This window comes from Dendrobates tinctorius, unplaced genomic scaffold (assembly GCF_039654945.1).
Source record: "Dendrobates tinctorius isolate UK_male_01 unplaced genomic scaffold, ASM3965494v1 ptg000261l, whole genome shotgun sequence".
NCBI classification, from domain to species: Eukaryota; Metazoa; Chordata; class Amphibia; order Anura; family Dendrobatidae; genus Dendrobates; species Dendrobates tinctorius.
This window is the reverse complement of record NW_027361928.1, coordinates 986284-1014275: the sequence shown is the minus strand read 5'-3', so window position 1 is coordinate 1014275 and position 27992 is coordinate 986284. Positions and strand designations below refer to the sequence as shown.

General features: G+C 59.4%; 2 protein-coding genes across 6 annotated transcripts in view; one reads left to right on the top strand and one right to left on the bottom strand.

Annotated features, from left to right (window-relative positions):
- Positions 1 to 6922: 6922 nt before the first annotated feature.
- On the bottom strand, positions 6923 to 16120 carry NICN1 (nicolin 1, tubulin polyglutamylase complex subunit). 4 transcript variants are annotated; one of them, XM_073558889.1, is made up of 6 exons: positions 15856 to 16119; positions 8848 to 8970; positions 8666 to 8779; positions 8389 to 8460; positions 7743 to 7847; positions 6933 to 7596 (listed from the first exon to the last, which is right to left on the bottom strand). In XM_073558889.1, exons 1-6 carry the CDS (start codon positions 15976 to 15978, stop codon positions 7555 to 7557), a joined length of 579 nt encoding a protein of 192 aa, XP_073414990.1. In that variant the 5' UTR covers positions 15979 to 16119; the 3' UTR covers positions 6933 to 7554. The 4 variants fall into 4 exon arrangements, with proteins under 4 accessions (XP_073414991.1, XP_073414990.1, XP_073414989.1 ...); XM_073558888.1 differs by having other exon boundaries at positions 6935 to 7596; positions 8848 to 8973; positions 15856 to 16118; XM_073558887.1 differs by having other exon boundaries at positions 7185 to 7596; positions 8848 to 9030; positions 15856 to 16117.
- A 42-nt stretch (positions 16121 to 16162) lies between these two features.
- The window catches only part of APEH (acylaminoacyl-peptide hydrolase), a 53641-nt gene continuing 41811 nt past the window's right edge, over positions 16163 to 27992 (top strand). For both annotated transcript variants that reach the window (XM_073558883.1, XM_073558884.1), the window contains exons 1-14: positions 16163 to 16420; positions 17121 to 17241; positions 19046 to 19172; positions 19666 to 19756; positions 19826 to 19901; positions 20105 to 20250; positions 20990 to 21127; positions 21199 to 21290; positions 21383 to 21423; positions 23684 to 23805; positions 24603 to 24663; positions 24734 to 24831; positions 24933 to 24987; positions 25373 to 25461. In XM_073558883.1, coding sequence (XP_073414984.1) covers positions 16178 to 16420; positions 17121 to 17241; positions 19046 to 19172; positions 19666 to 19756; positions 19826 to 19901; positions 20105 to 20250; positions 20990 to 21127; positions 21199 to 21290; positions 21383 to 21423; positions 23684 to 23805; positions 24603 to 24663; positions 24734 to 24831; positions 24933 to 24987; positions 25373 to 25461 — 1500 coding nt within the window. In that variant the 5' untranslated portion in view covers positions 16163 to 16177. The remainder of the gene's footprint in view (positions 16421 to 17120; positions 17242 to 19045; positions 19173 to 19665; positions 19757 to 19825; positions 19902 to 20104; positions 20251 to 20989; positions 21128 to 21198; positions 21291 to 21382; positions 21424 to 23683; positions 23806 to 24602; positions 24664 to 24733; positions 24832 to 24932; positions 24988 to 25372; positions 25462 to 27992) is intronic.

Sequence of the window (27992 nt, the reverse complement as noted above, 5' to 3'; positions counted from 1 at the left end):
ACGGATCCCCCTATAATCAGAGCAGACGGATCCCCCTATAATCAGAGCAAACGGATCCCCCTATAATCAGAGCAGACAGATCCCCCTATAATCAGCGCAGACGGATCCCCCTATAATCAGAGCAGACGGATCCCCCTATAATCAGCGCAGACGGATCCCCCTATAATCAGAGCAGATCCCCCTATAATCAGCGCAGACGTATCCCCCTATAATCAGCGCAGACGGATCCCCCTATAATCAGCGCAGACGGATCCCCCTATAATCAGCGCAGACAGATCCCCCTATAATCAGAGCAGACTGATCCCCCTATAATCAGAGCAGACTGATCCCCCTATAATCAGAGCAGACGGATCCCCCTATAATCAGCGCAGACGGATCCCCCTATAATCAGCGCAGCTCCACCTATAATCAGCACCGCTCCCCCTATAATCAGAGCAGACGGATCCCCCTATAATCAGCGCAGCTCCACCTATAATCAGCGCAGACGGATCCCCCTATAATCAGAGCAGACGGATCCCCCTATAATCAGCGCAGCTCCACCTATAATCAGCGCAGACGGATCCCCCTATAATCAGCACCGCTCCCCCTATAATCAGAGCAGACGGATCCCCCTATAATCAACGCAGCTCCCCCTAAAATCAGCGCAGACGGATCCCCCTATAATCGGCGCAGACGGATCCCCCTATAATCAGAGCAGACGGATCCTATAATCAACGCAGACAGATTCCCCCTATAATCAGCGCAGACGGATCCCCCTATAATCAACGCGGATCCCCCTATAATCAGCAGACGGATCCCCCTATAATCAGCACCGCACCCCCTCTAATCAGAGCAGCTCCCCCTATAATCAGCACCGCACCCCCTATAATCAGCAGACGGATCCCCCTATAGTCAGCACCACGCCCCCTATAATCAGAGCAGACAGATCCCCCTATAATCAGCGCAGCTCCTCCTATAATCAGCACCGCACCCCTATAATCAGAGCAGACGGATCCCCCTATAATCAGCGCAGCTCCACCTATAATCAGCGCGGATCCCCCTATAATCAGAGCAGACGGATCCCCCTATAATCAGCGCAGCTCCCCCTATAATCAGCACCGCACCCCTATAATCAGAGCAGACGGATCCCCCTATAATCAGCGCAGCTCCCCCTATAATCAGAGCAGACGGATCCCCCTATAATCAGCGCAGCTCCCCCTATAATCAGCACCGCACCCCTATAATCAGAGCAGATGGATCCCCCTATAATCAGCGCAGACGGATCCCCCTATAATCAGAGCAGACAGCTCCCCCTATAATCAACGCAGACGGATCCCCCTATAATCAGCGCAGACGGATCCCCCTATAATCAGCGCAGACGGATCCCCCTATAATCAGCGCAGACGGATCCCCCTATAATCAGCGCAGACGGATCCCCCTATAATCAGCGCAGACGGATCCCCCTATAATCAGCGCAGACGGATCCCCCTATAATCAGCGCAGCTCCACCTATAATCAACGCAGACGGATCCCCCTATAATCAGCGCAGACGGATCCCCCTATAATCAGCGCAGACGGATCCCCCTATAATCAGAGCAGACGGATCCCCCTATAATCAGCGCAGACGGATCCCCCTATAATCAGCGCAGACGGATCCCCCTATAATCAGAGCAGACGGATCCCCCTATAATCAGAGCAGACGGATCCCCCTATAATCAGCGCAGACGGATCCCCCTATAATCAGCGCAGACGGATCCCCCTATAATCAGAGCAGACGGATCCCCCTATAATCAGAGCAGACGGATCCCCCTATAATCAGAGCAGACGGATCCCCCTATAATCAGAGCAGACGGATCCCCCTATAATCAGCGCAGACGGATCCCCCTATAATCAGCGCAGACGGATCCCCCTATAATCAGCGCAGACGGATCCCCCTATAATCAGCGCAGACGGATCCCCCTATAATCAGCGCAGACGGATCCCCCTATAATCAGAGCAAACGGATCCCCCTATAATCAGAGCAGACGGATCCCCCTATAATCAGAGCAAACGGATCACCCTATAATCAGCGCAGACGGATCCCCCTATATAATCAGAGCAGATCCCCCTATAATCAGCGCAGACGTATCCCCCTATAATCAGCGCAGACGGATCCCCCTATAATCAGCGCAGACGGATCCCCCTATAATCAGCGCAGACGGATCCCCCTATAATCAGCGCAGACGGATCCCCCTATAATCAGAGCAGACGGATCCCCCTATAATCAGAGCAGACGGATCCCCCTATAATCAGAGCAGACGGATCCCCCTATAATCAGAGCAGACTGATCCCCCTATAATCAGAGCAGATCCCCCTATAATCAGAGCAGACGTATCCCCCTATAATCAGCGCAGACGGATCCCCCTATAATCAGAGCAGACGGATCCCCCTATAATCAGCGCAGACGGATCCCCCTATAATCAGCGCAGACGGATCCCCCTATAATCAGAGCAGACGGATCCCCCTATAATCAGAGCAGACGGATCCCCCTATAATCAGAGCAGACGGATCCCCCTATAATCAGCACCGCTCCCCCTATAATCAGAGCAGACGGATCTCCCTATAATCAACGCAGCTCCCCCTACAATCAGCGCAGACGGATCCCCCTATAATCGGTGCAGACGGATCCCCCTATAATCAGAGCAGACGGATCCTATAATCAGCGCAGACGGATCCCCCTATAATCAGCGCAGACGGATCCCCCTATAATCAGCGCAGACGGATCCCCCTATAATCAGCACCGCGCCCCCTCTAATCAGAGCAGCTCCCCCTATAATCAGCACCGCACCCCCTATAATCAGCAGACGGATCCCCCTATAGTCAGCACCACGCCCCCTATAATCAGAGCAGACAGATCCCCCTATAATCAGCGCAGCTCCCCCTATAATCAGCACCGCACCCCTATAATCAGAGCAGACGGATCCCCCTATAATCAGCGCAGCTCCACCTATAATCAGCGCGGATCCCCCTATAATCAGAGCAGACGGATCCCCCTATAATCAGCGCAGCTCCCCCTATAATCAGCACCGCACCCCTATAATCAGAGCAGATGGATCCCCCTATAATCAGCGCAGACGGATCCCCCTATAATCAGCGCAGACGGATCCCCCTATAATCAGCGCAGACGGATCCCCCTATAATCAGCGCAGCTCCACCTATAATCAACGCAGACGGATCCCCCTATAATCAGCGCAGACGGATCCCCCTATAATCAGAGCAGACGGATCCCCCTATAATCAGAGCAGACGGATCCCACTATAATCAGAGCAGACGGATCCCACTATAATCAGAGCAGACGGATCCCCCTATAATCAGAGTAGACGGATCCCCCTATAATCAGCGCAGCTCCCCCTATAATCAGAGCAGATGGATCCCCTATAATCGGCACCACACCCCCTATAATCAGAGCAGATGGATCCCCCTATAATCAGCGCAGACAGATCCCCCTATAATCAGCGCAGACGGATCCCCCTATAATCAGAGCAGACGGATCCCCCTATAATCAGAGCAGACAGATCCCCCTATAATCAGCGCAGCTCCCCCTATAATCAGCACCGCACCCCTATAATCAGAGCAGATGGATCCCCTATAATCGGCACCACACCCCCTATAATCAGAGCAGACGGATCCCCCTATAATCAGCGCGGATCCCCCTATAATCAGAGCAGACGGATCCCCCTATAATCAGCGCGGATCCCCCTATAATCAGAGCAGACGGATCCCCCTATAATCAGCGCAGACGGATCCCCCTATAATCAGCACCACACCCCCTATAATCAGAGCAGACGGATCCCCCTATAATCAGCGCAGACGGATCCCCCTATAATCAGAGCAGACGGATCCCATAATCAGCGCAGATCCCCCTATAATAAGAGCAGATGGATCCCCTATAATCGGCACCACACCCCCTATAATCAGAGCAGATGGATCCCCCTATAATCAGCGCAGACGGATCCCCCTATAATCAGCGCAGACGGATCCCCCTATAATCAGCGCAGACAGATCCCCCTATAATCAGCGCAGCTCCCCCTATAATCAGCACCGCACCCCTATAATCAGAGCAGACGGATCCCCCTATAATCAGCGCGGATCCCTCTATAATCAGAGCAGACGGATCCCCCTATAATCAGCGCGGATCCCCCTATAATCAGAGCAGACGGATCCCCCTATAATCAGCGCAGACGGATCCCCCTATAATCAGCACCACACCCCCTATAATCAGCGTAGGCGGCTCCCCCTATAATCAGAGAGCGCAGTCCCCCCTATAATCAGCACAGGTGGCTCCCCCTAATCAGAGCAAGCGGCCCCCCTATAATCAGTGCCACACCCCGTAAAATCAGAGCGGGCGGCTCCCCCTATAATCAGCACCGATCCCCCTATAATCAGCGCAGCTCCCCCTATAATCAGAGAGGGCGGCTCCCCCTATAATCAGCCCCACACCCCCTATAATCAGCGCAGGCGGCTCCCCCTATAATCAGCACCACGCCCCCTATAATCAGCGCAGCTCCCCCTATAATCAGCACCGCTCCTATAATCAGAGGGCGGCTCCCCCTATAATCAGTACCACACCCCCTATAATCAGCCCCACACCCCCTATAATCAGCGCAGGCGGCTCCCCCTATAATCAGCACCACGCCCCCTATAATCAGAGCGCGTGGTCCCCCTATAATCAGTGCAGCTTCCCCTATAATCAGCACCACCCCCCTATAATCAGCGCAGGCGGCTCCCCCTATAATCAACACCGCTCCCCTTATAATCAGAGCGGGCGGCTTCCCCCTATAATCAGCGCAGCTCCCCCTATAATCAGCACCGGCTGCTCCCCCTATAATTAGAGCAAGTGACTCCCCCTATAATCAGCACCGCTCCCCCTAAAATCAGCGCAGGAGGCTCTCCCTATAATTAGAACCGTGCCACCTATAATCAGCACTCCTCCACCTATAATCAGAGCAGGCGGCTCCCCCTATAATCAGAGCAAGCGGCTCCCCCTATAATCAGAGCGCGCTGTCCCCCCCTATAATCAGCACAGGTGGCTCCCCCTATAATCAGTGCCACACCCCGTAAAATCAGAGCAGGAGGCTACCCCTATAATCAGCGCAGCTCCCCCTATAGTCGGCACCGGTGGCTCCCCCTATAATCAGCACCGCTCCCCCTATAATCAGCCCCACACCCCCTATAATCAGCCCCACGCTCTGTATAATCAGAGGGCGGCTCCCCCTATAATCAGCACCACACCCCTATAATCAGTACTGCTCCCCCTATAATCAGCACCACACCCCTATAATCAGTGCAGGCAGCTCCCCCTATAATCAGCACCGCTCCCCCTAGTCAGAGCGGGCGGCTCCCCCTATAATCAGCAACGCTCCCCCTATAATCAGAGTGGGCGGCTCTCCCTATAATCAGCACCGCTCCCCCTATAATCAGAGTGGGCGGCTCCCCCTATAATCAGCGCAGCTCCCCCTATAATCAGAGTGCGCGGCTCTCCCTATAATCAGCACCGCTCCCCCTATAATCAGAGTGCGCGGCTCCCCCTATAATCAGCACCGCTCCCCCTATAATCAGAGTGGGCGGCTCCCTCTATAATCAGCGCAGCTCCCCCTATAATCAGAGTGGGCGGCTCCCCCTATAATCAGCGCAGCTCCCCCTATAATCAGAGTGCGCGGCTCCCCCTATAATCAGCACCGCTCCCCCTATAATCAGAGTGGGCGGCTCCCCCTATAATCAGCGCAGCTCCCCCTATAATCAGAGTGCGCGGCTCCCCCTATAATCAGCACCGCTCCCCCTATAATCAGAGTGCGCGGCTCCCCCTATAATCAGCGCAGCTCCCCCTATAATCAGAGTGGGCGGCTCCCCCTATAATCAGCGCAGCTCCCCCTATAATCAGAGTGGGCGGCTCCCCCTATAATCAGCGCAGCTCCCCCTATAATCAGAGTGCGCGGCTCCCCCTATAATCAGCACCGCTCCCCCTATAATCAGAGTGGGCGGCTCCCCCTATAATCAGCGCAGCTCCCCCTATAATCAGAGTGCGCGGCTCCCCCTATAATCAGCACCGCTCCCCCTATAATCAGAGTGCGCGGCTCCCCCTATAATCAGCGCAGCTCCCCCTATAATCAGAGTGGGCGGCTCCCCCTATAATCAGCGCAGCTCCCCCTATAATCAGAGTGGGCGGCTCCCCCTATAATCAGCGCAGCTCCCCCTATAATCAGAGTGCGCGGCTCCCCCTATAATCAGCACCGCTCCCCCTATAATCAGAGTGGGCGGCTCCCCCTATAATCAGCGCAGCTCCCCCTATAATCAGAGTGCGCGGCTCCCCCTATAATCAGCACCGCTCCCCCTATAATCAGAGTGCGCGGCTCCCCCTATAATCAGCGCAGCTCCCCCTATAATCAGAGTGGGCGGCTCCCCCTATAATCAGCACTGCTCCCCCTATAATCAGCACTGCTCCCCCTATAATCAGAGCAGGCGGCTCTCCCTATAATCAGCACTGCTCCCCCTATAATCAGCACCGCTCCCCCTATAATCAGAGTGGGCGGCTCCCCCTATAATCAGCGCAGCTCCCCCTATAATCAGAGTGCGCGGCTCCCCCTATAATCAGCGCAGCTCCCCCTATAATCAGAGTGGGCGGCTCCCCCTATAATCAGCACTGCTCCCCCTATAATCAGCACTGCTCCCCCTATAATCAGAGCAGGCGGCTCTCCCTATAATTAGCACCGTGCCCCCTATAATCAGCACCGGCGGCTCCCCCTATAATTAGAGCAAGCGACTCCTCCTATAATCAGCACCGCTCCCTCTATAATCAGAGCAGGAGGCTCCCCCTATAATCAGCACCGTGCCCCCTATAATCAGCACTGCTCCCCCTATAATCAGAGCAGGAGGCTCCCCCTATAATTAGCACCGTGCCCCCTATAATCAGCACTGCTCCCCCTATAATCAGCACAGGTGGCTCCCCCTATAATCATTGCCACACCCCGTAAAATCAAAGCAAGTGGCTCCCCTATAATCAGCACCGCGCCCCCTATAATCAGCACTGCTCCCCCATATAACCTCTGCTGCTGCCCCCAGTTAGGTCCTGCAGCACTCCTCTGCTCCTCCGGGGGGCGCCGCGGCCCCGAGTCTTCACCTCCTAATAATGTCACACAAGACGCAGCCGAAATCAGAAGATTTATTTCTGGTGAATTCATGTGAGGAGGGGGCCGGGTCTGGGGGGGCCGCGGAGGAGGGGGCCGCGGGGGAGGAGGGGGACGGGTCTGAGGGGGCCGCGGGGGAGGAGGGGGCCGGGTCTGAGGGGGCCGCGGGGGAGGAGGGGGCCGGGTCTGGGGGGACCGCGGGGGAGGAGGGGGCCGGGTCTGGGGGGCCCTGAGGGAGGAGGGGGCCAGGTCTGGGGGGGCCGCGGGGGAGGAGGGGGCCAGGTCTGGGGGGGCGCTTCTGCCGGCACACAGTGAAGTCAGGTGACCCCGAGCACGGCCCGCATTCTGTAGCTTCAGCAGACAGGCGTGACCCCCAGCTGAAGCCGGAGACGGTGTGCGGACCCCCGCAGTGTCACGTGTAGGAGAGCAGGTTTATATCGTAACATCCGTCCACCTGCGGAGACAATGAGCGGAGGGGAAAGTGCTGTCATAGCAACCAGCCTCTCCTGTCTGAGCCTCTACCGGTTGCTAGGGGCGATCCCCCCATTCGCCCTTCTGAAGACCCTCATGGCAGCGAGGCCTGTCACCTGCCGTACTCACATCAAACCTGCCGACCGCGGCCGTGCTCTGCGTGGATCGCATCACCTCCGTCAGCACCCACATCCGCTGCACCTCGCTGGACACGCGCTCCGGATCCGGGAGACCCTGCAATGTGGACACCATGAGTGAGGGGACATCTCCCTGCCCCCCAATAATGTACAACTACTGCCGGACAGGTCCCAGCATGCAACCATGTCCTGACGCGCTCTCCCCCACCCCCCCATGTCCTGACGCTCTCCCCCCCGATGTCCTGACGCTCTCCCCCCCGATGTCCTGACGCTCTCCCTCCCCCCCCCCCCCATGTCCTGACGCTCTCCCCCCCACCCATGTCCTGACGCTCTCCCCCCCGATGTCCTGACGCTCTCCCCCCAATGCGCTCCGCACCCCCCATGTCCCGACGCGCTCCCCCCCGATGTCCTGACGCGCTCCCCCCATGTCCTGACGCTCTCCCCCCCACCCATGTCCTGACGCTCTCCCCCCCCGATGTCCTGACGCTCTCCCCCCAATGCGCTCCGCACCCCCCATGTCCCGACGCGCTCCCCCCCGATGTCCCCCTGATGTCCCGACGCGCGCTCCCCCGCAGAATACGGACGCCGCGATGCGTCAGCGGCACCACGACCATCTCTGCTCCATCCTCCACCATCACCTTGTGCAGCTTCTGCAGCTCCTCTCCGGGCGGCAGACGAGACAACCACCAGGAACACGGCTTCTGTGGACTCTGGGAAGGAAGAGGTTAATAAGCATTAGGACACGCCCACCACCTCTCCATGTCCCCTCCCCCAAGGATCCAGAATGAGGAATAAGCTTCCGGCCGGCGGGGCCACTCAGCACCGCGTGGCGCCATTACTCCGCTGTAATGCTGTGGGGGGCCCAGTGTGAGAGCGGCTGCTGCAGCGCCTCGGTACGTGCTGCGGACCCCTTACCTGCCTGCCAGGGGGATTGATCTGCAATTCCTCCAGGGTAAATGACAGCCAGACAGGCGACGGCTGCCGCAGGACGAGGCGCAGGGACGTCACGTTATCGGCGGCACACGCCATCTGCGGGGACAGAGCGCGTCAGCACAACAACTCCCGCCAGGGGCCACAGCCAGCGGGGGCCACATCACCTGCTGCCTGCACACAGACACGTAGTCCTGGGACCCCTCCTCCATGTGGGGGATCGGCATCAGGGGCAGGTTCCTCACGCACGTCCGCCATGTCTTGCTCTTCTTGGTCGCTGTCGGTCGCAACTGCTGGAATTTTACAGTGAGGAAAGCGGTGTAGAAATTCCTGAAGGAAATCTCCTGGATCTGAGAGGGCAGAGAATCAGAGAGTGCGGAGCAGACATGGTGGAGAGGGAGGAAAGGACAGGGAGACGGGACCGAGGGAGAGGGAGGAAAGGATGGGAAGACGGGACCGGGGGAGAGTGAGGAAAGGACAGGGAGACTGGACCGAGGGAGAGGGAGGAAAGGATGGGAAGACGGGACCGGGGGAGAGGGAGGAAAGGACAGGGAGACGGGACCGAGAGAGAGGGAGGAAAGGATGGGAAGACGGGACCGGGGGAGAGTGAGGAAAGGACAGGGAGACTGGACCGAGGGAGAGGGAGGAAAGGATGGGAAGACGGGACCGGGGGAGAGGGAGGAAAGGACGGGAAGACGGGACCGGGGGAGAGGGAGGAAAGAAGGGGGCGGGCAGAGTCACGCAGAGAGGGGGAAAGGATGGGGAGAGGGGACTGGGGGAGAGGGAGCAAAGGACGGGAAGACGGGACCGGGGGAGGAAAGGAGGGGGCGGGCAGAGTGACGCAGAGAGGGGGAAAGGATGGGGAGACGGGACCAAGGGAGATGGTGGAAAGGATGGTGAAGACAGGTCCGGGGGAGAGGGAGGAAAAGACGGGACCGGGGGAGAGGGAGGAGGGGGGAGAGGGAGGAAAGGGCGGGCAGAGTGACGCAGAGAGGGGGAAAGGATGGGGAGAGGGGACTGGGGGATAGGGAGGAAAGGACAGGGAGACGGGACCAAGGGAGAGGGTGGAAAGGACAGGGCGGGCAGAGTGACGCAGAGAGGGGGAAAGGATGGGGAGAGGGGACCGGGGGAGAGGGGACCAAGGGAGAGGGTGGAAAAGATGGGAAGACGGGACCGGGGGAGAGGGAGGAAAAGACGGGACCGGGGGACAGGGAGGAAAGGACGGGGTGGGCAGAGTGACGCAGAGAGGGGGAAAGGATGGGAAGACAGGACCGGAGGAGAGGGAGGAAAGGACGGGAAGACGGGACCGTGGGAGAGGGAGGAAGGCTCTGGGAGCGCAGAGCGACGCAGAGAGGGAGGAAAGGATGGAGAGACGGGACCGGGGGAGAGGGAGGAAAGGACGGGGCGGGCAGAGTGACGCAGAGAGGGGGAAAGGATGGGAAGACAGGACTGGAGGAGAGGTAGGAAAGGACGGGAAGACGGGACCGTGGGAGAGGGAGGAAGGCTCTGGGAGCGCAGAGCGACGCACAGAGGGAGGAAAGGATGGGGAGACGGGACCAGGGGAGAGGGAGAAAAGGAGAGGAAGAATGTATCGGGGGAGAGGGAGGAAAGGACGGGGCGGGAAGAGCGATGCAGAGAGGGGGAAAGGATGGGGAGAGGGGACCGGAGGAGAGGAAGGAAATGACGGGACCGAGGGAGAGGGAGGAAAGGATGGGAAGACGGGACTGGGGGAGAGGGAGGAAAAGACGGGATCGGGGGAGAGGGAGTAAAGGACGGGGTGGGCAGAGTGACGCAGAGAGGGGGAAAGGATGAGGAGAGGGAGGAAAGCTCTGGGAGCGCAGAGCGACGGAGAGAGGGAGGAAAGGACGGGGAGACGGGACCAGGGGAGAGGGAGAAAAGGAGAGGAAGAATGTACCGGGGGAGAGGGAGGAAAGGACGGGGCAGGCAGAGCGATGCAGAGAGGGGAATGGAGGAGAGGGAGGAAAGGACGGGAAGAAGGGACCGGGGAAGAGGGAGAAAAGGACGGGAAGAAGGGACCAGGTGAGAGGGAGGAAAAGATGGGGAGCACAGAGCGACACAGAGAGGGAGGAAAGGGCGGGGAGACTGGACCTGGGGAGATGGAGCAAAGAACGGGGAGCACAAGGTGACAAGAAGAGGGAGGAAAGGACGGGTAGCGCAAAGCAATGCAGAGACAGGACCTGGGAAGGGCAGTGCGACAAAGAGAGAGAGGAAAGGATGGGGAGATGGGACTAGGGGAGAGGGAGGATAGCACGGGGAGTGCAGAGCCATGTGGAGACATGTGACACAGGACTGCGCGGTCACACGACTCGGGGCGGTGACACAGGACTGCGCGGTCACACGATCTGAGGCGGTGACACAGGACTGCGCGGTGACACGGGACTAGGCGGTGACACGACCCGGGGAGGTGAAACAGGACTGCGCGGTCACACGATCTGAGGCGGTGACACAGGACTGCGCGGTCACACGACCCCGGGCGGTGACACAGGACTGCGCGGTCACACGACCCGGGGCACTGACACAGGACTGCGCGGTCACATGATCCGGGGCACTGACACAGGACTGCGCGGTCACATGATCCGGGGTGGTGACACAGGACTGCGCGGTCACACGACCCCGGGCGGTGACACAGGACTGCGCGGTCACACGACCCAGGGTACTGACACAGGACTGCACGGTCACATGATCCGGGGCGGTGACACAGGACTGCGCGGTCACACGATCCGGGGCGCTGACACAGGACTGCGCGGTCACACGATCCGGGGCGCTGACACAGGACTGCGCGGTCACACGATCCGGGGCACTGACACAGGACTGCGCGGTCACATGATCCGGGGCGGTGACACAGGACTGCGCGGTCACATGATCCGGGGCGCTGACACAGGACTGCACGGTCACACGATCCAGGGCGCTGACACAGGACTGCGCGGTCACACGATCCGGGGCACTGACACAGGACTGCGCGGTCACACGATCCGGGGCACTGACACAGGACTGCGCGGTCACACGATCCGGGGCACTGACACAGGACTGCGCGGTCACACGATCCGGGGCACTGACACAGGACTGCGCGGTCACACGACCCCGGGCGGTGACACAGGACTGCGCGGTCACACGATCCGGGGCGGTGACACAGGACTGCGCGGTCACACAACCCGGGGCACTGACACAGGACTGCGCGCTGACACAGGACTGCGCGGTCACACGACCCGGGGCGCTGACACAGGACTGCGCGGTCACACGATCTGAGGCGGTGACACAGGACTGCGCGGTCACACGATCCGGGGCGGTGACACAGGACTGCGCGGTCACACGATCTGAGGCAGTGACACAGGACTGCGCGGTGACACAGGACTGCGCGGTGACACGATCTGAGGCAGTGACACAGGACTGCGCGGTGACACAGGACTGCTCGGTCACACGATCTGAGGCGGTGACACAGGACTGCGCGGTGACACAGGACTGCGTGGTCACACGATCTGAGGCGGTGACACAGGACTGCGCGGTCACACGATCCGGGGCGCTGACACAGGACTGCGCGGTCACACGATCTGAGGCAGTGACACAGGACTGCGCGGTGACACAGGACTGTGCGGTCACTTGATCTGAGGCGGTGACACAGGACTGAGCGGTGACACAGGACTGCGCGGTCTCATGATCCGGGGCGCTGACACAGGACTGCGCGGTCACACGATCTGAGGCAGTGACACAGGACTGCGCTGTTACACAGGACTGTGCGGTCACTTGATCTGAGGCGGTGACACAGGACTGCGCGGTCACACGATCTGAGGCGGTGACACAGGACTGAGCGGTCACACGATCCGGGGCGGTGACACAGGACTTGCGCGGTGACACAGGACTGCGCGGTCACATGATCCGGGGCGGTGACACAGGACTGCGCGGTGACACAGGACTGCACGGTGACACAGGACTGCGCGGTCACACGATCTGAGGCGGTGACACAGGACTGAGCGGTGACACAGGACTGCGCGGTGACACAGGACTGCGCGGTGACACGATCTGAGGCGGTGACACAGGACTGAGCGGTGACACAGGACTGCTCGGTCACATGATCCGGGGCGCTGACACAGGACTGCGCGGTCACACGATCTGAGGCAGTGACACAGGACTGCGCGGTGACACAGGACTGCGCGGTCACACGATCTGAGGCAGTGACACAGGACTGCGCGGTGACACAGGACTGCGCGGTCACACGATCTGAGGCGGTGACACAGGACTGCGCGGTGACACAGGACTGCGCGGTCACACGATCTGAGGCGGTGACACAGGACTGCGCGGTCACACGATCCGGGGAGCTGACACAGGACTGCGCGGTCACACGATCTGAGGAAGTGACACAGGACTGCGCGGTGACACAGGACTGCGCGGTCACACGATCTGAGGCGGTGAAACAGGACTGAGCGGTGACACAGGACTGCGCGGTCACACGATCCGGGGAGCTGACACAGGACTGCGCGGTCACACGATCTGAGGCAGTGACACAGGACTGCGCGGTGACACAGGACTGTGCGGTCACACGATCTGAGGCGGTGACACAGGACTGCGTGGTCACACGATCTGAGGCGGTGACACAGGACTGAGCGGTCACACGATCTGGGGCGGTGACACAGGACAGCGCGGTCACATGATCCAGGGCGGTGACACAGGACTGCGCGGTGACACAGGACTGCGCGGTGACACAGGACTGCGCGGTCACACGATCTGAGGCAGTGACACAGGACTGAGCGGAGACACAGGACTGCGCGGTCACACGATCTGAGGCGGTGACACAGGACTGAGCGGTGACACAGGACTGCGCGGTCACATGATCCGGGGCGCTGACACAGGACTGCGCGGTCACACGATCTGAGGCAGTGACACAGGACTGCGCGGTGACACAGGACTGCGCGGTCACACGATCTGAGGCGGTGACACAGGACTGAGCGGTCACACGATCCGGGGCGGTGACACAGGACTGCGCGGTGACACAGGACTGCGCGGTCACATGATCCGGGGCGGTGACACAGGACTGCGCGGTGACACAGGACTGCGCGGTGACACAGGACTGAACGGTGACACGATCCGAGGTGGTGACACAGGACTGAGCGGTGACACAGGACTGAACGGTGACACGATCCGAGGTGGTGACACAGGACTGCGCGGTGACACAGGACTGCGCGGTGGTGACACAGGACTGCGCGGTGGTGACACAGGACTGCGCGGTCACACGACCCGGGGCGCTGACACAGGACTGCGCGGTGACACAGGACTGCGCGGTGACACAGGACTGCGCGGTGACACAGGACTGCGCGGTGACACAGGACTGCGCGGTGACACAGGACTGCGCGGTGACAGGACTGGGCGGTGACACGATCCGAGGTGGTGACACAGGACTGCGCGGTGACACAGGACTGTGCGGTGACACAGGACTGCGCGGTCACACGACCCGGGGCGGTGACACAGGACTGCGCGGTGACACAGGACTGCGCGGTGACACGATCCGAGGTGGTGACACAGGACTGTGCGGTGACACAGGACTGCGCGGTCACACGATCTGAGGCGGTGACACAGGACTGCGCGGTGACACAGGACTGCGCGGTCACACGATCTGAGGCGGTGACACAGGACTGCGCGGTCACACGATCTGGGGAGCTGACACAGGACTGCGCGGTCACACGATCTGAGGCAGTGACACAGGACTGCGCGGTGACACAGGACTGGGCGGTCACACGATCTGAGGCGGTGACACAGGACTACGCGGTCACATGATCCGGGGCGCTGACACAGGACTGCGCGGTCACACAATCTGAGGCAGTGACACAGGACTGCGCGGTCACACGATCTGAGGCGGTGACACAGGACTGCGCGGTCACATGATCCGGGGCGCTGACACAGGACTGCGCGGTCACACGATCTGAGGCAGTGACACAGGACTGCGCGGTCACACGATCTGAGGCGGTGACACAGGACTGCGCGGTCACATGATCCGGGGCGCTGACACAGGACTGCGCGGTCACACGATCTGAGGCAGTGACACAGGACTGCGCGGTCACACGATCTGAGGCGGTGACACAGGACTGCGCGGTCACACGATCTGAGGCAGTGACACAGGACTGCGCGGTCACACGATCTGAGGCGGTGACACAGGACTGCGCGGTCACACAACCCGGGGCACTGACACAGGACTGCGCGGTGACACAGGACTGCGCGGTGACACAGGACTGCGCGGTCACACGATCTGAGGCGGTGACACAGGACTGCGCGGTCACACGATCTGAGGCGGTGACACAGGACTGCGCGGTCACACGATCTGAGGCAGTGACACAGGACTGCGCGGTCACACGATCTGAGGCGGTGACACAGGACTGCGCGGTCACACAACCCGGGGCACTGACACAGGACTGCGCGGTGACACAGGACTGCGCGGTGACACAGGACTGCGCGGTGACACAGGACTGCGCGGTCACACGATCTGAGGCGGTGACACAGGACTGCGCGGTGACACAGGACTGAGCGGTGACACAGGACTGCGCGGTCACACGATCTGAAGCGGTGACACAGGACTGCGCGGTGACACAGGACTGAGCGGTGACACAGGACTGCGCGGTGACACGATCCGAGGTGGTGACACAGGACTGCGCGGTGACACAGGACTGCGCGGTCACACGATCCGGGGCGGTGACACAGGACTGCGCAGTCACACGATCCGGGGCGCTGACACAGGACTGCGCGGTCACACGATTCGGGGCGCTGACACAGGACTGCGCGGTCACACGATTCGGGGCGCTGACACAGGACTGCGCGGTCACACGATCCGGGGCGGTGACACAGGACTGCGCAGTCACACGATTCGGGGCGCTGACACAGGACTGCGCGGTCACACGACCCGGGGCGCTGACACAGGACTGCGCGGTCACACGACCCGGGGCGCTGACACAGGACTGCGCGGTCACACGATCTGAGGTGGTGACACAGGACTGCGCGGTGACACAGGACTGCGCGGTCACACGATCTGAGGTGGTGACACAGGACTGAGCGGTGACACAGGACTGAGCGGTGACACAGGACTGCGTGGTCACACGATCTGAGGCGGTGACACAGGACTGCGCGGTGACACAGGACTGCGCGGTGACACAGGACTGCGCGGTGACACTCACATTCTGCGGCGTTGCTGCAGGGAAGGTGACGTCGATGACGCGGACGCCCGGATCTGAGCTCCCGTCTCCCACCTGGAGCGGCACCGGGGTCCGGATGCTGCACGGAGCGGCCTGCTGGGCCATGGCGGCTGCTGAGAGATGAGGCAGAAGGGTCTCAGGACGGGACAGCCGCTCTTTATACTGCCCAGCGGCCTCCTTCTCCTAGGGCCCCAGACCCGCACACAGCGCCCCGTGCACACTCTGCACTCACTTCTCCTTTGCGGCATTACATTCCCTCATCAAATATGGCGGCGGATGCGCTAGAGCTCTGCCCTCAGAAAACATGGCCGCCAGGTGTCACGTGACCCAGCGCCTCGGTGACGTCATGGCGCTAGAGGCGAGCGAATCACGTGACTTCCGTCCTGCGCGTATTCCGCCAACTGATGAAACTGTCATGTGTGGCTCCGCCCCCAGAGGTGGGAGAACCAATCAGAGAAATCAGGAAAAGCCACGGAGTCGGGGCGGGGGTGACAGCTGCAGTGCTGCTTCTCCCAGGAGGGCGTGTGTACTGATGGCGGCGGCTCAGGTGAGAGGGCCACAGAGTGAGTGCGGAGCCGAGCTGCTGCCTGAGGCCACACCGAGGACTACGCCTCCCACCTCTTCATCAGTGGACTGCAAGTCCCAGCGACATGGCTCCTCCTGATTGGCTGGCTGCACTCCTCCTCCTGATTGGCTGGCTGGCTGCCTGTTTTTCTCCTTCTGATTGGCTGGCTGCACTCCTCCTCCTGATTGGCTGGCTGGCTGCCTGTTTTTCTCCTCCTGATTGGCTGGCTGCACTCCTCCTCCTGATTGGCTGCCTGTTTTTCTTCTCCTGATTGGCTGGCTGGCTGCCTGTTTTTCTCCTTCTGATTGGCTGGCTGCACTCCTCCTCCTGATTGGCTGGCTGCACTCCTCCTCCTGATTGGCTGGCTGCACTCCTCCTCCTGATTGGCTGGCTGCTCACCTTCTGGCTGGCTGCTCTCCTCTTTCTGATTGGCTGGCAGGCTGCTCTCCTCCTCCTGATTGGCTGGCTGCCCGCTCTCCTCCTCCTGATTGGCTGGTTGGCTTGCTGGGCGCTCTCCTCCTGATTGGCTGGCTGCCTGCTCTCCTCCTCCTGATTGGCTGGCTGCCCGCTCTCCTCCTCCTGATTGGCTGGCTGGCTACCCGCTCTCCTCCTCCTGATTGGCTGCCTGCACTCCTCCTCCTGATTGTTTGCTCCTCTATCACTTCGCCTTCTGTTTTCCCAGGTGGTGCAGGACGTGGCGGCGTTCTACCGTCATCTCTGCCAGTTCCCGTCTCTGTCCAGTGCGTCCATCGGACCTGAGGTCACCACACAGTATGGTGGAAAGTACAGCAACGTGTACACAGGTTAGTCTGCCTCCGGGGGGCGCAATAGTGGCCCTGACCCCACCTACACTCCTGCTGGCTATTGTGGAAAAGAAAGTCCAGCTCACCTGCCTGTCACGTACCCGCTGCTCAGCCCGTGACTTGGGGTGTCGCCTGCAAGGGTTAATCTGTCTCCTCTCAGTCCAGCATTCACCCTCTGTCCTATGCTGCAGTGGGAGCATAAATCACACCCCGACACAGACCACGCACCCCGCTCATACACGCTGCCACCACTCCCCGAACACACGGGCGACGAGTCCCGGAGATATTACTGCTGTCTGCCAATCACCAGGAGCGCACACTCTAAGGATATGGAGTCTGTACAGCAACAAGGCTCAGACTTATCCGGCTACGCGCACACACTGCGGATTGCTCTGCGGTTTTTCATCTCCACAATGGAGGACATGGCAAACCGCTGCGGATTCCGCAGAAAGAATTCACATGCCATTCTTACTGCGGTTTCAAAACCACAGAAAAACCGCGTGGAAAAATCTGCACCGTCTGCACAGCGTTTTTTTATTCCCATAGGGAATCGTGGTACTGTACACCGCAGCAAAAACTGCTGCAGACCCGCAGCCGCCAAATCCGCAGCGTGTGCACACAGCCTTAAAGTTTTAAGCTTTAATAGAAGAGGTGCAGTGCTTACCATATAGAATATTAACCTGAGCGGCTGGTCTGGAAATCTGATCCCCAGAGTAAATCTATAAATTAGGCCTTTACACATAGAGAGCTGTCCACAGACTGAGGGACAGCCGAGCTGGTGTGATCCATTCCATATTCATCCCTCGGAGCAGAATACCAGACTGCAAAGTTTAGATATTTCTGTAAGTTTCTCACTTTTATTTTATAACTGTTTTGCATATTTGTATGTCACTTTTTATTTCCATATTCTTATCTTTTATTGTAAGCACTGCACCTTTTCTATTATAAAACTGTAATAAGTCTGAGCCTTGTTGCTGTAAAGACTCCATATCCTTAGAGTGTGCGCTCCTGGTGATTGGCAGACAGCAGTAATATCTCCGGGACTCATCGCCCGTGTGTTCGGGGAGTGGTGGCAGCGTGTATGAGCGGGGTGCGTGGTCTGTGTCGGGGTGTGATTTATGCTCCCACTGCAGCATAGGACAGAGGGTGAATGCTGGACTGAGAGGAGACAGATTAACCCTTGCAGGCGACACCCCGAGTCACGGGCTGAGCAGCGGGTACGTGAGACAGGATAGAATATAAACAGATCATCCTTACGTTACACAGCTGCGTTCTGTCCGCGGTGCGGATATTTGCACCCACATTCTGTATGGAGTACCCGGGTGCGACCCCTCTCCTGCAGTGATCTCACAGATCCGGGCGGATGGATTTCCGGCTTTTCTGCTCTCTCTGTCGCTGGCCGCTGCACCCCCTATAGATCTGTTGGATCTTTTCTGTTCTGTCCGGGCCGTGTGATTTTCCTGTACACCACACACGAATTGCACGGTGGCTCAGTGGTCAGTACCGGCACACTGGGGTCCAGGATTCGAACCCCTCCCAGCACATCATCTTTAGGGGGTCTGTGTGTTGTCCCCATGTTTCCTTTGGTTCCTCCCACACTCCGAAGGCTGATGGGATTGTAGATTGTGAGCCCCGATGGGGACAGTGATGACGTCTGTACAGCTGCGGTACATGATTGTGTTATTATATAAGTGGGGAACAGTATATTGGCCAACACCGGTGGGTGCAGAGTTGGGGGCGTCCTCTGTGAGTGCTGTCCGCGCAGTGTGGCCCCCTCATGAGAGCCCTGGTTCTTCCCCTGTAGAATGGGCACAGAGAGATCTGGATCGTAACGAGCAGGTGAAGTTCTGCCGCCAGTACATCGTCTTCCATGATAATAACACAGTGGTGTACGCCGGAGCGTGCGGGAACAGCAGCGAGATCCGAGGAGAGTAAGTGACGTAGACCGCCGGGGAGGGGAGGCAGAGACCGCCGGGGAGGCAGAGGGCGAGACCACTTGGGTGGGGGTGCAGGGCGAGGGGAGGCAGAGACCGCCGGGGAGGCAGAGGCCGAGACCACTTGGGTGGGGGTGCAGGGCGAGGGGAGGCAGAGACCGCCGGGGAGGCAGAGGCCAAGACCACTTGGGTGGGGGTGCAGGGCGAGGGGAGGCAGAGGCCACATGGGTGGGGGTGAAGGGTTAGGGGAGGCAGAGACCACATGGGTGGGGGTGAAGGGTGAGGGGAGGCAGAGACCGCCAGGGAGGCGGTGCAGGGCGGGAGGGAGCCCAGAGTTGCATGCATTGGAGGCATGGAGGAAGCTGAGCGGAGGTCCGGGGATGATGGCGGAGTGCTGTCCATACCGTGCAGCCTGCAGATGCTGAACAGTCGGACTGTCCCGGGGATCGGGCTGCGTGGTGGTCACCTGTGTCCCTCCGTGTCCCCCCAGACTGCTCAGCAGGGAGTCGCCCTCGGGAGCGCTGAAGGCCGTCCTGCGAGAGACCAAGACCCGGGGCGGGGAGGACGCGCAGTTCCTGGAGGTGAGGAGCAGAGCCGGGGGTGTCTGGTAGGAGCCTCTGAGGTCACTGCGCCTCCTCTACTCATTTCAGGTGTGGGACAGAAACCGGAAGGTGAAAAGCATCAACCTGACAGCGCTGGAGAAACACGGGAAGGTGTACGAGGACGGTGAGTGTGATGGGTGGTGCCTTGCGGTGGGATCCGGTGTGGTGGTGGGTGGTGCCTCGCGGTGAGGTGGTGGTGGGTGGTGCCTTGCGGCGGGATCCGGTGTGGTGGTGGGTGGTGCCTCGTGGTGGGATCTGGTGTGGTGGTGGTGGGTGGTGCCTCGTGGTGGGGTCCTGGCCCTTACTTCGCCTGTCTTTTCCCTGCAGAGCAGTTCGGGTCTCTGTCCTGGTCGCACTCAGAGACACATCTTCTGTACATCGCCGAGAAGAAGAGACCGAAAACCAAGTCGTTCTTCGATGCCAAAAATCTCGCAGCAGAAGAAGAAGAGGACGGCGCCGAGAAAACTGTGAAGGTGAGGGCACCCCGCGCTCTGCACCGCACCCCCTTCCCCGCGCTCTGCACCGCACCCCCTCCCCCGCGCTCTGCACCGCACCCCCTCCCCCGCGCTCTGCACCTCACCCCCTCCCCCGCGTTCTGCACCTCACCCCCTCCCCCACGTTCTGCACCGCACCCCCTTCCCCGCTCTGCACTGCACCTCACACATCGGCGTCCTCTGCTCCCCGCGCTCGCACGTCGGTGTCCTCTGCTCCCCGCTCTCGCACGTCGGTGTCCTCTGCTCCCCGCTCTCGCACGTCGGTGTCCTCTGCTCCCCGCTCTCGCACGTCGGTGTCCTCTGCTCCCCGCTCTCGCACGTCGGTGTCCTCTGCTCCCCGCTCTCGCACGTCGGTGTCCTCTGCTCCCCGCTCTCGCACGTCGGTGTCCTCTGCTCCCCGCTCTCGCTCGTCGGTGTCCTCTGCTCCCCGCTCTCGCTCGTCCTCTGCTCCCCGCTCTCGCTCGTCCTCTGCTCCCCGCTCTCGCTCGTCCTCTGCTCCCCGCTCTCGCTCGTCCTCTGCTCCCCGCTCTCGCTCGTCCTCTGCTCCCCGCTCTCGCTCGTCCTCTGCTCCCCGCTCTCGCGCGTCCTCTGCTCCCCGCTCTCGCGCGTCCTCTGCTCCCCGCTCTCGCGCGTCCTCTGCTCCCCGCTCTCGCGCGTCCTCTGCTCCCCGCTCTCGCGCGTCGGTGTCGGCCATTACTCTGCGTTCTTCCTTCTGCAGGGAGATCAGTTCGTTCTCCATGAGGACTGGGGCGAGTGTCTGGTGGGTAAGAGCGTCCCGGCGCTGTGTGTGCTGGACATCGAGAGCGGCAACATCTCTGTGCTGGAGGGAATCCCCGCTGCCGTCTCCCCGGGTCAGGTGAGCATTAGCCGCCACCATCGTAATACCGCCTGATGCCTGCACGTGACGCTGCTCTCCCCTCCTGCCAGGCCTTCTGGTCACCGGATGACACGGGCGTGCTGTTTGTGGGCTGGTGGCACAGTCCCTACCGCCTCGGCTTAAAGTACTGCGCTAACCGGAGGTAACGGCCTAAGATGCTGCGAGGCTGCCCCCGTAATCACAATGCTAACCACCTCCATAATAACATTACTGACCCCAGATCTCTGCCTCTAGGTCCGCCTTGTTCTTTGTGGACCTGACCGGAGGAAACTGTGGTGAGAACCGACCTCAAACTGTAACCCCCCCACCCCCCAGTGTGCGAGGAGTCCTGTGCAGGGCTTCACACACCGCCTCCTCACCGCGCCCCCTGCCGGTGTTCCCCAAGGCTCTGTCCTCGGACCCCTGCTCTTCTCCATCTACACCTTCCGCCTGGGACAGCTCCTAGAATCCCACGGTTTGCAGTATCGCCTCTAGATCTACCTATCTGGACCCGACCTCGCCTCCGTACTGACCGACATCCCACAATGTCTGTCCGCTGTCTCAGCCTTCTTCTCTGCTTGCTTTCTCAAACTGAACATGGACAAAGCAGAATTCATCATCTTTCCCCATCTCACTCCACCCCTCCACCAGACCGATCGGTCAATGTCAACCGCTGCTCTCTTTCCCCAGTCCCGCACACTCGGTGCCTCGGGGTGATCCTCGACTCTGCGCTCTCTTTCAAACCACATATCCAAGCCCTCGCCTCCTCCTGCCGCCGCAAACTCAAAAATATTTCCCGGATCCGCTCATTCCTCAACCACAAAAACACTAGTGCACGCCCTTATCATCTCCCGCCTCGACTACTGCAACCTCCTACTCTCTGGCCTCCCCTCTAGCACTCTGGCTCCGCTCCAGTCCATCCTACACTCTGCTGCCCGACTAATCTACCTGTCTCCCCGCTATTCCCCAGCCTCCCCCCTATGCCAGGCCCCTCATTGGCTTCCTATCGTCCAGAGGCTCCAATTCAAAACCCTAACCATGACATACAAAGCCGTCCACAACCTGAGTCCTCCTTACATCTGTGACATGGCCTCTAGGTACCTACCCGCACGCAACCTTCGATCGTCCCAAGATCTCCTTCTCCACTCCCCCTTATCTCTTCTTCCCACAACCACATACAAGACTTCTCCCGTGCTTCCCCCATACTCTGGAACTCCCTGCCGCAACACATCAGACTCTCACCATCAATGGAAACGTTCAAGAAGAACCTGAAGACCGACCTGATCCGACAAGCCTACAGCCTGCAATGATCCTCGGTCTACTGAACCACCGCACGACCTGCTCTACTATCTCCTACTGTATCCTCACCCTCCCTGTAGACTGTGAGCCCTCGCGGGCAGGGTCCCCTCTCCTCCTGTACTTGTGTGTCCCTTGTCTTACACATGTTTATTGTACTTGTCTGTGTTTCCCCTTTTCACATGTAAAGCGCCATGGAATAAATGGCGCTCTATAAATGTAACTCAGGATATGTAATGTAGGTACACAGTGACTGCACCAGCAGAATAGTGAGTGCAGCTCTGGAGTATAATACAGGATGTAACTCAGGATCAGTAATGTATGTACACAGTGACTGCACCAGCAGAATAGTGAGTGCAGCTCTGGAGTATAATACAGGATGTAACTCAGGATCAGTAATGTAATATATGTACACAGTGACTGCACCAGCAGAATAGTGAGTGCAGCTCTGGAGTATAATACAGGATGTAACTCAGAATCAGTAATGTATGTACACAGTGACTGCACCAGCAGAATAGTGAGTGCAGCTCTGGGGTATAATACAGGATGTAACTCAGGATCAGTAATATAATGTATGTACACAGTGACTGCACCAGCAGAATAGTGAGTGCAGCTCTGGAGTATAATACAGGATGTAACTCAGGATCAGTAATGTATGTACACAGTGACTGCACCAGCAGAATAGTGAGTGCAGCTCTGGACTATAATACAGGATGTAACTCAGGATCAGTAATGTAATATATGTACACAGTGACTGCTCCAGCAGAATAGTGAGTGCAGCTCTGGAGTATAATACAGGATGTAACTCAGGATCAGTAATATAATGTATGTACACAGTGACTGCACCAGCAGAATAGTGAGTGCAGCTCTGGAGTATAATACAGGATGTAACTCAGGATCAGTAATATAATGTATGTACACAGTGACTGCACCAGCAGAATAGTGAGTGCAGCTCTGGAGTATAATACAGGATGTAACTCAGGATCAGTAATGTATGTACACAGTGACTGCACCAGCAGAATAGTGAGTGCAGCTCTGGGGTATAATACAGGATGTAACTCAGGATCAGTAATGTATGTACCCAGTGACTGCACCAGCAGAATAGTGAGTGCAGCTCTGGTGTATAATACAGGATGTAACTCAGGGTCAGTAATGTAATGTATTGTACACAGTGACTGCACCAGCAGAATAGTGAGTGCAGCTCTGGGGTACTGTATCTGACTTCTCTTTTAGGCTCCTCTTTCTGCTCCTGTTTTCCAGAGACTCTTTCGTGTGACTCTTCTGCTGTCTTCTCTCCTCGGCTCAGTCCTGACAAGTGTCGCATTGTGTACCTGCAGTGCGAAGCTCTCGGCCCTCACCTGCAGTGCTGCCAGATGCTGATGGTTGGTGTCGCCTCCATGTTCCTGATTTCTGGTGTTTGTTTTGCTGGTTGTGGGGTCGCCGGTTCCTCGTACAGTAATGGTCTTTGTTCCCAGAAGGAGTTAGGAGATTGCAGAGTATCAGGGTGACTGCTCTGAAGACTTAATTCTGCTCATTATTTTTGATTTATATTATTGATTGAAGTCTGGAGCCGCTGCTGCCCCTCACTACGGGGCGGCCTGTATCCCGCGCTCTCACCTGCCGCGGATTGTGAACTGCACCCCGCACAGCACGACGCTCCCCCCACCCCGCACAGCACGACGCTCCCCCCACCCCGCACAGCACGACGCTCCCCCCACCCCGCACAGCACGACGCTCCCCCCACCCCGCACAGCACGACGCTCCCCCCACCCAGCACAGCACGACGCTCCCCCCACCCCGCACAGCACGACGCTCCCCCCACCCCGCACAGCACGACACTCCCCCCACCCCGCACAGCACGACGCTCCCCCCCCACCCCGCACAGCACGACGCTCCCCCCCCACCCCGCACAGCACGACGCTCCCCCCCCACCCCGCACAGCACGACGCTCCCCCCCCACCCCGCACAGCACGACGCTCCCCCCCACCCCGCACAGCACGACGCTCCCCCCACCCCGCACAGCATGACGCTCCCCTTGCAGTGTCCTTTCCTCACAGTCCCTCGCTCGGTCTTTGGCTAGCTGCCCCCCTTGATCCTTCCTGGGTTGCCCCCCACCGTATGCAGCTCTGCGGCGGTCCACTCTGCCGTAGATTGTAATGGAGTCTCCCATTTATTTCAGTATGACTGGTACACGAAGGTCACCTCCTCTGTGGTGGACGTTGTTCCCAGACCTGCAGATGGTGAGCGACCCCCTGCACCCCGATAACCCCCGCCACCTGTCAGTGCTCTCACAGCCTCCTTTTTCCACAGGGCAGTTTGGGGGCATTTACATGTCACTGCTGGCGCCATCCTGCTGGTCCGCGGACAGTCAGAGGGTCATCATCGACACACTGCTGCGCAGTCGTCAGGTAAAGCACTGCGAGGGGCGCCATACTCCACTGCATGGACAGTGCAGCAGCGGAGCCGAGGGTCTCCACATCTACCTGCTCATGATCCTTCTCTCGCTCAGGTCCTGTTTGTAGTGGACATAATGACTGGGACGGTGACCGCTCTACAGCCCCAGGGTGAGACGCCGCACAATGTGTCTCCGCGCCTTGTTCCTCCGCGCCTTGTTCCTCTGCGTTGTGTGCCTCCGTGCCTTGTTCCTCCGCTTTGTGTGCCTCTGCGCCTTGTTCCTCCGCTTTGTGTGCCTCTGCGCCTTGTTCCTCCGCTTTGTGTGCCTCTGCGCCTTGTTCCTCCGCTTTGTGTGCCTCTGCGCCTTGTTCCTCCGCTTTGTGTGCCTCCTCGCCTTGTTCCTCCGCTTTGTGTGCCTCTGCGCCTTGTTCCCCCGCGTTGTGTGCCTCTGCGCCTTGTTCCTCCACGTTGTGTGCCTCCGCGCCTTGTTCCTCTGCGTTGTGTGCCTCCGCGCTGTTTCCAGATTTGCCCACTGGTGTGCTGCTTGTTCTGCAGATTCGTCTCCCGGCAGCTGGAAGTTAATGGCCATGGATCGCGACCTCCTCGTTGTCAAATTTTCATCTCCTAATTGCCCCCCGACAGTGGTGAGTCCTCGTCTCCTTGCCCTGCTCCTCGCACTGCTCCTGCTCTTTACTCTGCTCCTCGCCCTGCTGTTTACTCTGCTCTTCGCCCTGCTCTTCTCTCTGCTCCTCGCCCTGCTGTTTACTCTGCTCCTCGCCCTGCTGTTTACTCTGCTCCTCGCCCTGCTGTTTACTCTGCTCCTCGCCCTGCTCTTCTCTCTGCTCCTCGCCCTGCTCCTCGCTCTGCTCTTCACTCTGCTCCTCGCCCTGCTCTTCACTCTGTTCTTCGCCCTGCTCTTCACTCTGCTCCTCGCCCTGCTCTTCACTCTGCTCCTCGCCCTGCTCTTCACTCTGCTCCTCGCCCTGCTCTTCACTCTGCTCCTCGCCCTGCTCTTCACTCTGCTCCTCGCCCTGCTCTTCACTCTGCTCCTCGCCCTGCTCTTCACTCTGCTCCTCGCCCTGCTCTTCACTCTGCTCCTCGCCCTGCTCTTCACTCTGCTCCTCGCCCTGCTCTTCACTCTGCTCCTCGCCCTGCTCTTCACTCTGCTCCTCGCCCTGCTCTTCACTCTGCTCCTCGCCCTGCTCTTCACTCTGCTCCTCGCCCTGCTCTTCACTCTGCTCCTCGCCCTGCTCTTCACTCTGCTCCTCGCCCTGCTCTTCACTCTGCTCCTCGCCCTGCTCTTCACTCTGCTCCTCGCCCTGCTCTTCACTCTGCTCCTCGCCCTGCTCTTCACTCTGCTCCTCGCCCTGCTCTTCACTCTGCTCCTCGCCCTGCTCTTCACTCTGCTCCTCGCCCTGCTCTTCACTCTGCTCCTCGCCCTGCTCTTCACTCTGCTCCTCGCCCTGCTCTTCACTCTGCTCCTCGCCCTGCTCTTCACTCTGCTCCTCGCCCTGCTCTTCACTCTGCTCCTCGCCCTGCTCTTCACTCTGCTCCTCGCCCTGCTCTTCACTCTGCTCCTCGCCCTGCTCTTCACTCTGCTCCTCGCCCTGCTCTTCACTCTGCTCCTCGCCCTGCTCTTCACTCTGCTCCTCGCCCTGCTCTTCACTCTGCTCCTCGCCCTGCTCTTCACTCTGCTCCTCGCCCTGCTCTTCACTCTGCTCCTCGCCCTGCTCTTCACTCTGCTCCTCGCCCTGCTCTTCACTCTGCTCCTCGCCCTGCTCTTCACTCTGCTCCTCGCCCTGCTCTTCACTCTGCTCCTCGCCCTGCTCTTTACTCTTCACTCTGCTCCTCGCCCTGCTCTTTACTCTTCACTCTGCTCCTCGCCCTGCTCTTTACTCTTCACTCTGCTCCTCGCCCTGCTCTTTACTCTTCACTCTGCTCCTCGCCCTGCTCTTTACTCTTCACTCTGCTCCTCGCCCTGCTCTTTACTCTTCACTCTGCTCCTCGCCCTGCTCTTTACTCTTCACTCTGCTCCTCGCCCTGCTCTTTACTCTTCACTCTGCTCCTCGCCCTGCTCTTTACTCTTCACTCTGCTCCTCGCCCTGCTCTTTACTCTTCACTCTGCTCCTCGCCCTGCTCTTTACTCTTCACTCTGCTCCTCGCCCTGCTCTTTACTCTTCACTCTGCTCCTCGCCCTGCTCTTTACTCTTCACTCTGCTCCTCGCCCTGCTCTTTACTCTTCACTCTGCTCCTCGCCCTGCTCTTTACTCTTCACTCTGCTCCTCGCCCTGCTCTTTACTCTTCACTCTGCTCCTCGCCCTGCTCTTTACTCTTCACTCTGCTCCTCGCCCTGCTCTTTACTCTTCACTCTGCTCCTCGCCCTGCTCTTTACTCTTCACTCTGCTCCTCGCCCTGCTCTTTACTCTGCTCCTCGCCCTGCTCTTCACTCTTCACTCTGCTTCTCGCCCTGCTCTTTACTCTTCACTCTGCTCCTCGCCCTGCTCTTTACTCTTCACTCTGCTCCTCGCCCTGCTCTTCGCTCTGCTCCTCGCCCTGCTCTTTACTCTTCACTCTGCTCCTCGCCCTGCTCTTCACTCTGCTCCTCGCCCTGCTCTTCACTCTGCTCCTTGCCGTGCTCTTCACTCTGCTCCTCGCCCTGCTCTTTACTCTTCACTCTGCTCCTCGCCCCGCTCTTCACTCTGCTCCTCGCCCCGCTCTTCACTCTGCTCCTCGCCCCGCTCTTCACTCTGCTCCTCGCCCCGCTCTTCACTCTGCTCCTCGCCCCGCTCTTCACTCTGCTCCTCGCCCCGCTCTTCACTCTGCTCCTCGCCCCGCTCTTCACTCTGCTCCTCGCCCCGCTCTTCACTCTGCTCCTCGCCCCGCTCTTCACTCTGCTCCTCGCCTCGCTCTTCACTCTGCTCCTCGCCCCGCTCTTCACTCTGCTCCTCGCCCCGCTCTTCACTCTGCTCCTCGCCCCGCTCTTCACTCTGCTCCTCGCCCCGCTCTTCACTCTGCTCCTCGCCCCGCTCTTCACTCTGCTCCTCGCCCCGCTCTTCACTCTGCTCCTCGCCCCGCTCTTCACTCTGCTCCTCGCCCCGCTCTTCACTCTGCTCCTCGCCCCGCTCTTCACTCTGCTCCTCGCCCCGCTCTTCACTCTGCTCCTCGCCCCGCTCTT

Coding starts and splice junctions, on each gene's coding strand:
- NICN1 (XM_073558887.1), bottom strand. CDS start 15,978: ATGGCCCAGCAGGCCGCTCCGTGCAGCATCCGGACCCCGGTGCCGCTC. Junction 9,031..15,855: donor CTGCAGCAACGCCGCAGAAT/GTGAGTGTCACC, acceptor CTGCCCTCTCAG/ATCCAGGAGATTTCCTTCAG. Junction 8,780..8,847: donor TGTCTGTGTGCAGGCAGCAG/GTGATGTGGCCC, acceptor CTGTCCCCGCAG/ATGGCGTGTGCCGCCGATAA.